The sequence below is a fragment of the Simochromis diagramma genome, unplaced genomic scaffold (genome assembly GCF_900408965.1).
Source record: "Simochromis diagramma unplaced genomic scaffold, fSimDia1.1 OVJJ01000754.1, whole genome shotgun sequence".
Classification (NCBI taxonomy): domain Eukaryota; kingdom Metazoa; phylum Chordata; class Actinopteri; order Cichliformes; family Cichlidae; genus Simochromis; species Simochromis diagramma.
In genome coordinates this window covers 3,668-13,513 of record NW_024387525.1, presented here as the reverse complement: position 1 = coordinate 13,513, position 9,846 = coordinate 3,668, and the positions used below count along the sequence as shown (strand labels likewise).

General features: G+C 38.6%; 1 protein-coding gene across 1 annotated transcript; it reads right to left on the bottom strand.

Annotated features, from left to right (window-relative positions):
* Positions 1 to 874: 874 nt before the first annotated feature.
* LOC120727343 (replication factor C subunit 4-like) lies at positions 875 to 9,601 on the bottom strand. Its single transcript, XM_040021562.1, has 11 exons — positions 9,460 to 9,601; positions 7,214 to 7,343; positions 6,112 to 6,190; positions 5,571 to 5,650; positions 5,309 to 5,428; positions 4,742 to 4,885; positions 4,522 to 4,642; positions 1,635 to 1,760; positions 1,451 to 1,531; positions 1,253 to 1,366; positions 875 to 1,137 (listed from the first exon to the last, which is right to left on the bottom strand). The coding sequence occupies exons 2-11, from the start codon at positions 7,327 to 7,329 to the stop codon at positions 1,045 to 1,047; spliced, it is 1,074 nt and encodes a 357-aa protein (XP_039877496.1). The 5' UTR covers positions 7,330 to 7,343; positions 9,460 to 9,601; the 3' UTR covers positions 875 to 1,044.
* Positions 9,602 to 9,846: the final 245 nt, after the last annotated feature.

Genomic DNA, 9,846 nt, shown 5'->3' with positions numbered 1-9,846 from the left:
TTTTGACCCATTTTGCCAAAGGAAAAGACGTTGCCTAATAATTATGCACACCTGATATAGGGTGTTGATGTCATTAGACCACACCCCTTCTCATTACAGAGATGCACATCACCTAATATGCTTAATTGGTAGTAGGCTTTCGAGCCTATACAGCTTGGAGTAAGACAACATGCATGAAGAGGATGATGTGGACAAAATACTCATTTGCCTAATAATTCTGCACTCCCTGTAAAGACCCATTTTTATTCTCTGTCTTTTGATTCATCATGAGTTTGTTACTATTATACTTTATGATTTTATTCACTTTTTTTTAATGATTTTATTCTCTTCTAAAACACTATTCTGTTTTTTTATGTTTATTGCCTTGCCCATTGTATTGTACAGTACTTTGGTCAACACCTGTTGTTTTAAGTGCTATATAAATAAATTTGAACTTGAACTTCACAAAGTGTTCTCCAGGTGTCCTCAAAGATATCCAAAGCTTTTCTTTGGATGGATGCCTTTTGTTTCATTCTCAGTCAAGATGATAACACACAACTTCAATAATGTTGAGGTCCAGGCTCTAAGGAGGCCAATTTCATGACTGATGATGTTTTTACTGCACTGGTAGTGCGTTTGGGGTGATTATCATGCCAAAGCAAAACTATGTTTAAACGAGAGGTGGATCAAACCTGCACTGTACTGTATTATATGTCTTACAATTCAGTTAAGAAAGCACCAAGAGCACACGTCACAGTTTTGCTTGTTAACTCAACACTTTCCTTGAAGAATAAAAAACAGTGAACCCCTGAAAACGAGAAAGAACTATTTATTATTTTCCAGAATTCAAAGTGTACAAAAGTATGTTGGATAAGTACCAACATGTCCTTTTTTCTTTTTTTTAATGAAGTGCTCTGACGTTGTTTATGAATGATCACTGTCGCCTGGTGTCCACGGTTAAGCATCCCAAACAACAATCAAATGCAGATAAATCTGAGTTAAGTGTCTCTGTAAAGCCTTTGGTCCCAATGGGAGCAGATGACCATGACGTTTATGGAAGGGGATTTAGTTGTGGGAAGCCTCCTGCATGATGACTGAACACAGACTCAACAGCTGCAGGTACTCGTCTGCACCATCTGACAGACACTTGCACACAACCTGAACCAGAGAAAAACAAACAGATCGAGTCATTAAAAAAAGGATTTAACTTCTACATTTATTCCGACTTACTATTGTAGCTGCAAAAAAAACAGCACCGTATTATATGACTTACTGCCATCTTCTCTGTGATAGTCGACTTCTGCTTGTCACTCAGGTCCTGCTCTATGACACACTCATGAAGCTGTGTCAAGATCTGTGTGGCTGCGTAGCCTTCATCCACCATGTTCTGACAGAGAAGATGATTAAAGATTGATTGCCATACCTTTTATTTTGTGCTTAACTATCTATTTCAGGCTATTAGAACACTTACCCTGACTGCTACCTCCAGTTTCTCAAATGTTCCTCTGAAGCAGATCTGGAGCAGGTTGTCAATCATCTTGTCAGGTACAACCTAACAGAGAGCAGAAGCAAGATCTCAGATGAGAAAGACATTCTAACTACAGTTAATAATCATTTCTTACAGTCTACTGTGATACAAATGAAGTCCAGCTCACCCCTGCTATTTCAATAACAGCACAATCAGTGATTTCCTTGTCGACATTGAGGCGTGCAGCACTTTGCAAAAATGTGATGGCTTTCCGCAGGTCGCCTTCAGACACCCGCACCAATGCTGCTATACTCTGGATTAGAAAAGACAGTTATCAGACTCCACCAGCTGTGCAAAGGAAGCAGTTGCAGTTCTGCTATACCTCCACTCACATGTTATGCAGCACATAGATGTCACTCAAATCAGACTCTCTTTTCAACAGTGACTACATTTCTGACCATGGATGGATTACCACCTGGGAAAGGTGGGCACAGGACCAGGGACAGTGACAGTGGTGGAGGAACACCGCCAGTATTACCAGACCAAACACAGTAAAATGGAAATGGAAACTGGCTGTGCCCTCAGGCATCTGAATTACATTAGCCATTTTTTTTAAACATATCATACAGTTAAGAATATTCAACACTTCCTGCCTGTCACTGAGAACTCTTCTGCCTTGTGCTATTGTGCTTACGACGGGAGCAGGCCACACATACCGGTACTCTTCACAAATGTAGAGAAGTCTGCAGTCATGATAATCCATCTATTTATGTTACAATCAAAATTTTAGGCAGGAACATTCCCTGTATCTAAAATACTTTACAGGTAAGCAAAAATGTTTATACTTTACAAAAACCATCTCTTCACACACTTTGCGTTCTTTTTTTATTTGAAAATGCAGCACCAGCAAAGGATGTTAATAATCATCTACTAATACAATTAAATCAAATGTATAGAAATGGATCATGTAGAATGACTGTAGTATGTGCTTCGACCAGTAGGTGGAGCCTCTTATTGCTTAATGAAATTGAGTGACAGTGCATTGAATCGTAAATTGACTGATGTACATATCACTTTTCTGCTCATGCTACTGAACACTGCAAACTTAAACCCCAGTTAGTTGTACAGGGGCTGATGTCTGCTACACCTAAAAAAGGCAACTGCAACAATCCCCTGTTTTAAACATTAAATATTAAAAAATAAACAGCTGTTTGCTCATATACATTTGTGGACAGGCTTAACAGCCGAGCAGTTAAACAAACAGGAAAATGGGAGTCTTGTTTTTGTTTTTTTTGGCCTCTGCAATCAAATCACAAGAAAGCTGGCTGGACTCAACTGGGAGTCTGCACCAAGGACAAAAACAAGACAAATAAGGATTGATTTGAATGGTGAATCATGCAAAGTTACTTCAGTAATGTCCAAGAACAAAAATACAGGGCTGGAAGTGAGTTTAATACAGTGAGCACGACACAAATTACTTGGGTATTTAAAACCTTGACTTTCTGTTGAGTCTGTTATGGGGAGGATGTGTGCAGATTTATCTTAAAATACTGGTGGTGCCAGGGTCAGACTCAATCTAACATTAACAAAGTTAAAAGATACAGCTCATCGTTCTGAGTTGAGCTCCTTACTAAACCCTGATTTGTACTTCTGTGTAAAAAAAACGAAAAAATTCAATATGTATTTGTGGATGAGTAAAATAAATGTGTTGAAACTATACTTGTACTGGTCAACTATTTAATTATTTTTGACATTTTGTAGAAGGACTAAAATGTCACATATCCTCATAGCAGTCTCCAAAAAGACCTAAAAAGTGTGCAACTGATCATCTTTAAACCTGCAGATACGGTCACTGCTGAAGATTACAGCTTCATTAGTAATAAAAGGAAAGAGCAGACTTTCTTTTATTTGTTACATGAATCTTTTTCTTTTTGTGTGCTGCTTTTGTAAAGAAAAAAACATAAAACATTTAACAGCACCCAATGGTAAGATTATTATGTCTGGTAATTTCTTTTACACTCTCCTTTTAAGTCAGCCTCTCAGTTAAAATCAAAGAGCACTTTCAAATAATTTTTATGGAGGCATTTTTCCCCATGTATGGAGCAATTAAAAAAATGAACCTACACTAGAAGTGCGTAAGACATCTTAGAAATTTCTCACAGGTCTACATTACACTATCTGGTCTTTAAATCTGACGTCATTAGCCGTGTCTGGGCCCAAACTCCGCTTAAGGTCACAGTCAAACGATCACTGCGGCATCACTGAGGATTGAAAAACTGTCTAAATTCTTTCATCTGTAATAAAATGATCAGTGTTGCTGCTTTACCAGGTGTAACAATTAAGTTTAACATCCAGGCATCCATGAAAACAGAATTTATTAAATTTAACGGTGTTAGAAGTTAGCAGGAAGTTAGCTCGCTACTTTCCATCTAAATATAATATACCATGTTCTGACAGAGATTTCTGAAAAAAATTAAGATGTACAGCTCTGCTATCACTTCCGACATAAATGAAGACAGAAAACTAAACAGCAGTGACATTTATAGGGTTACTGAAGTTTGGCTAGCTGGTATATAATGATGTGCTACATGATCGCTAGCGACACAGCTATGTTAGCATAAACACAGATAGGCTGGAGGACGAACGCTAACTTTTTTCCACTCAATAAAAGTTAACGTGATGGTTCCTGAAGGTTAGGGACAAATGCAACCGCATGGCAGGATGCTGTAAAAGGACCAAACTTCAGCCAGGAGAACGACTGATATAATCCATCCAAAATACCAGGTTAGTCATTAATATACTGCTGCATGGGCTCGGCTGTAGTTACATCGTAAGGTTTCAAAACCTGAAGCTTTAAAATGAATAGTGGTAATAAAAACAGAGAGGCCGACCACTGTGATCACTGACTGTTTTAGGGGCTTGTTGAGATTAAATAGAACAAGATACAAAGCATTAAAACATGTTAAAAACACAACAGCCTTATTAAACGCTCAGTCGTTTGGGCCCAGAAGCAGGATTCATCACATCATCACTTGAAGACCGGATAGCAGCACAATCATTTTCTTTCTTCCTACCTCTTTGGTGTACTTGAGGTTCTCCTTTTCGCATATCTCTAGTAGACGTTCTTCCTGGATCTGATTGGCTAGAGGTTTGAAGCGAAACTTGGAACACCGAGAAGTCAGAGGCTCAATAATCCTAGAAAACACACAGACATACAAGCAGGATTACAATAACTGTGTGTTAACTGTGTAATCTGTGTGTTTAATTGATTCTGAGCAACAACCCACAGCAGACCTGCTTATATAGTTACAGATGAGACAAAACCGAGTTGTGCGAGACTCCTTCTCCATGGTCCGTCTGAGAGCAGCTTGAGCTGGCGCTGTCATGGAATCGGCCTCATCCAGTATGATGATCTTAAAAGGAGGACACGACTTCCCGCTGCAAATGTAGCAAAATAGTGAAAGTTTCAACATTAGTTTGGACTTTACTGACAGACTTTGGTACTTTATTTCAATAATTATTCCAAAAGCTGTTCTGTCTGTAAACTGAGTTATCATCAGAGCACTGCTGGCACCACTGAAATGTGCTTTATGACGCACAGTCACTTTACCTTTATAGCCAAAAATATTTGCATGTTTTAAAGGAAAACTGTACATACAGGAACTTATTCCTTCAGTTTGTGATTGGCTCTACAATTAGAGGATGACGTCTGATGTATGCAGAGCTGAAAACAATCCCAGTTTGCCTTTTAATTCACATTTACCAATTTATAAATGTGAGTAACCTCATACAAAAAAACCCAAAACAAAAAATAAGTCTAGCTGTTTTCTGATTATCACAAACTGTAAAATGCTCACTCACTCTGGGCGTGTCCCGGCAACAGTGAGCTGAGCAAAGTTTTTGACTTTATCTCTGACGACCTGGATGCCTCTTTCATCTGAGGCATTGAGCTCCAGCACCCTCTGCCTGTACAGTTCTGGACTGAAAACAGAGACACGAGTCAAATATGAGCAGCAACAGTGCAAAGAAAAAAGGAGAGAGATCAACAAAGGTTTAAAAACTATGATGAAGAAATGACTGATGTGAAATCTCTTATCAAATACCACACATAGAGTTTACCCACCCATAAAGTTCTCTGGCAGCAGCTAAGATGGTAGAGGTCTTTCCTGTTCCAGGAGGGCCATAGAAGAGCAAGTTGGGAAGCTGCAATTTAAACACAGATCCAATGATACTGTGCCTTTATGGCCTTGCAGAATGTGCAAAATGAGCACAAGTACAACCTGAATACAAAAATATTGGAAATAACCATGTTTATACTGTATATCTGACAACACACTGCTACATTGTGACAAAGCAATCTGACACAAGTTCGAAAACATTCTTACAGTATACGTGGTACATGCACGAGAACAAAAACACACTCATCTATCAGGTGATGGGAAGTCTGCTGACTAAAGTTTTCTGTCAGATAAGAGAAATGTTTACTGTCCACTTCCACCCAAAACAACCCTCCACATTATGATCTTGAAAGGCTCTGTTCTGAATCACAAGATTAAAGGGACCAAAAACCAGAGTGTATGGCATTTTCATTGTCATCAACAAACCAAATGCAGTAATGCAGCCAAGGCGATAAAAAAACCCCAAAACAACCAAATGTTACTCACATCTGCTCCTTCCAGAGACTTCTTCAACACTGCTACAACCTCCTCCTGAAAGGCCACCTCATCAACACACTTTGGCCTGCTGGAGTTCATTGAAGAAAGAGAAAACAAAAACTGGTTTGAGTACCTCACAAGCTTCAATATCAGCACAGGCTACAGATTATATATAGACTCCAGAGAACTGTGCAACAACAAAACAGAAGCACTTTTAACCGCATCACCGTGAAATATTTGTTCAATTTAAACATCTGAAAGTCAATAATATGACTCACTATCCATTACATTTCACATTGTCTTGCCTCTAAAATGACAAACATGACCTTATATCATAATTTAGGTGATAATTGTGTGTTAAACAAAAGTTTCACAAAAATATGACTTTAGATTCTTTTATTGTCATTAGTCAACATATCACAGAAGCACTGCTGAACAAAATTACAAAAAGAGAAGAACACACACAAAAAAAAAAAGGATCACAAAGACAGAACCAGGTTAAAATACTGTAGTGTAACCATCTATTACACAATAACTGATAGAATAAAATATATTAGGATGATAGTGCACTGCATAAGAATATTAAATAAATATATACATAATAAATAATACATTTGTGAAGTAATGGCAGTCAGTTAAAAGCTGCAACAGAAATTGTCACAAAATTATATATGAGGACCAGAAATTTTTGTAAAGATGGGGAAGGAAAAAAAAACGTACATCCAACTGTTTTATTTGTAGCTTTGTGGTCACCCTCCAACGCACTTACATGCAAACTATGTGTTCCATGTTTGGGGGATTTAATAATCATCTTGAGTCAAGAAACAATCCTGAATTTCACTGCGACATCAAAAGATGATCAAAATGTAAAAATGAGACACATGACGCTATTATTCATTATGCATTTTACAGATTAAACATTTCTGTAAATCAACCCCAAGACTAAAAAAAAAAAAAAACTAAAAAATGTTGGATTTCTATGGCAATACTGAACAGTCCCCCGGTTAAAAGGCGGTTAAGTTTTGTCCTGAAGGATTCTTGAGATTCCTGTAACTCTGTATAGTTAATCAGATGTACTGCTGTACAGTACAACTTTGTGGGTCATACTTACTACTTTTCTACCCAAGGAACAGCCTTGGCCTTCTTCTCTGCACTGGGTCCAGCCACTGCCTTATCTTTCTGAGGCCTGGCTGCCTGACCTGTTGCTCCTTTCAAAAATGCTTGCATGACTCTTCTTTATTCTGTTAAAATGAACATACAAAATGCACACACTATAATTATTATATCATAATTATACAGAGGTAGGGTAGGTTGTAACAATATTTTGGAAACACAGATAAAACAAATGTCCAGCACTGTGCTGAATTCCATCCTGTACCATGATATCCACATGTAGCTGCCTTGTTTAATCAAGGTATTCTCGTGAAAGCTGCAATATTCAAAGACATGTCACCTAACAAGTAAACCATAACATGCCAGAATAATTGAAATCCAAATTATCAAGCTGTAGCTCAGGTGGCAGAGCAGGTCAGCCACTAATCAGAAGGTCGGTGGTTCGATCCCAGGCTGCCTCCTGGCTGCATGCCAAATATCCTTGGGCAAGATACTAACCCCATGTTTGCCTACTGGTGGTGGTCAGAGGGCCTGGTGGCGCCAGTGTCCGGCAGCCTCGCCTCTGTCAGTGCGCCCCAGGGCAGCTGTGGCTACAATGTAGCTTGCCATCCCCAGTGTGTGAATGTGTGTGTGAATGGGTGAATGACTGAATGTAGTGTGAAGGGCTTTGGGGTCCTTAGGGACTAGAAAAGCGCTATACAAATGCAGGCCATTTACCATTTGCAGGCCAATTATGATCTTCATCATATATGCACCCCTTATTTCTAATCCTGTTCATTCAGGTAACTTTCAAGAAAATGAAAGCATCTTTAGCTCCAGCTCAGCCTGCTGTCTTTTTGTTAGTGTCACCATCTCCCAACCATTGATTACGGAGTAGTGTTGGAGACAAAGTTAGAGAGGGAGCCAAGTTAATCAAACAAACAAAACCCAAAGAAAGAAACAAAAAAAACAACATTTTACAACTTCAACCTAAAGCGCTCTATCTATGCAAGATAGCATGGGTGCTGTGTAGGAGTAAAGTCAGTTTCAGTCCACTTCTGTCAGTTTGGACAAGTGCAGAGACAGTGGATATCTAGGACAAAGGATGCTGAATATGGAGCTAGCAGAAAGGAGGAAACAAGGAAGAACACAGAGAAGGTTCATTGACGTAGTGTGGGAGGACATGCAGAGTTGAAGTGACAGAGAAGGATGCTAGGAGTAGGGCGAGATGGAGGCACATTATCCACTGTGGCGACCCCTTAACAGTGCAGCCAAAAGAAGAAGAGGTACGCCTCAGAAAGATCGCTCTGTTGTACTGAAAGATTTGCTACAAGTCTTTTTAGACCCGGTATGCACAAGCATGAGTTAACAGATCGTTTAAAGAATGGTTGAACACTGGAGAAAAAGACATGACTTGTACAGCTGCTGTTATTGTGTATATGTTTATTTATTTATTTATTTATATTTCTTCATACATTCTTATATAGTTCTATACTGTGTATTGTGTATTTTGTTGTACAGTTATTTTATTTTCCAACTTTAATTTATATATTTTATCTTATTCTTTCCCAGTTAAATTTACCCTTCATTCTAATTTGTGTTGTACAGTTATTTCATTTTTAACCTTAATTTATATTTTATTCCTTCCTAGTTAAATTTACCCTTTTTAATTTTTCATATTTATTTCCTATCTTATTCATAGCCTTTTCCTTTTTTTTCTTTAGGTCACGAGCAGTTGTCTAAGCATTTCACTGCATATCGTACTGTGTATGACTGTGTACGTGACAAATAAAATTTGAATTTGAATAACAATCATTAATCGATAACGTCAAGCCTTATTTCATTCGTTGGACAGTAAACGTTAAAATTTGACATCATAACGTTGGGATGCAAGAGCGGCACTTAAGAAATTTAACATCACAACAGACCGAACTGTATTCGTTATGCAGCTCGCTAATGAGAAAGTGAAGTTAGTGGTTTACTTTGAACAGCAGAGACAGCTTGACCCAGACATCACTGGTGTGTAGCCCATGTTAGCTGCGGTTAGTAAACACTTAAAGAAATATTTCCACGCCGTCTCCCTGAACATTAAATGGCATTTGGCACTGTTTTTAGCATTATAGCACAACTTATCATGGAAGCTAACGAGGCTAGGTGAGTTAGCCACTGTGCTTACTATGAGCTAATAACATTAGCCCCGTTGTTAGCTCCAAAGGGCCGCCTTGTGTCTTTTTTCATAAACATGGACCGCTTTAGAAGTCTTACCTAGGGCGGAGTGAATGAATATCTAAAACTCCAGTAGTAGTAATAATAATTCTGGCAGCTGGCTCGACCCCTGTCTGCTTAACTCCGTGTCCTCAACAGCGTCTGTGAGTCTTCCCGCGTTAGAGGCCGAAAACACTTCCGCCGACGTCATTGTGTAACTTCCAATCATATGGTGCAGACGCCGCTCGTTTCCTTAGTCACGTCTCCTCTCATCCCTTTCTCCTTTTGGGGGAGAGGGGCTTTTTTTGGTCTCCTTTTCATTCTGTATCCTTCATAATTTCCCGTTATTTTCGTTTGGTTTGTTAATACGCAATATTTCCGCTTATATTCTAAACTGTTAAATTTTAGACAAATAAACAAATAAATAATCCGATAGTTTAGATTTAA

Excerpts from the sequence above, each read along its gene's own strand:
- LOC120727343 (XM_040021562.1), bottom strand. The coding sequence starts at position 7,329 with ATGCAAGCATTTTTGAAAGGAGCAACAGGTCAGGCAGCCAGGCCTCAG. Across the intron at positions 6,191-7,213 it reads GTTCCTTGGGTAGAAAAGTA|CAGGCCAAAGTGTGTTGATG; the intron begins GTAAGTATGACC and ends AATGAACTCCAG. Across the intron at positions 1,138-1,252 it reads CTATCACAGAGAAGATGGCA|GTTGTGTGCAAGTGTCTGTC; the intron begins GTAAGTCATATA and ends TCTCTGGTTCAG.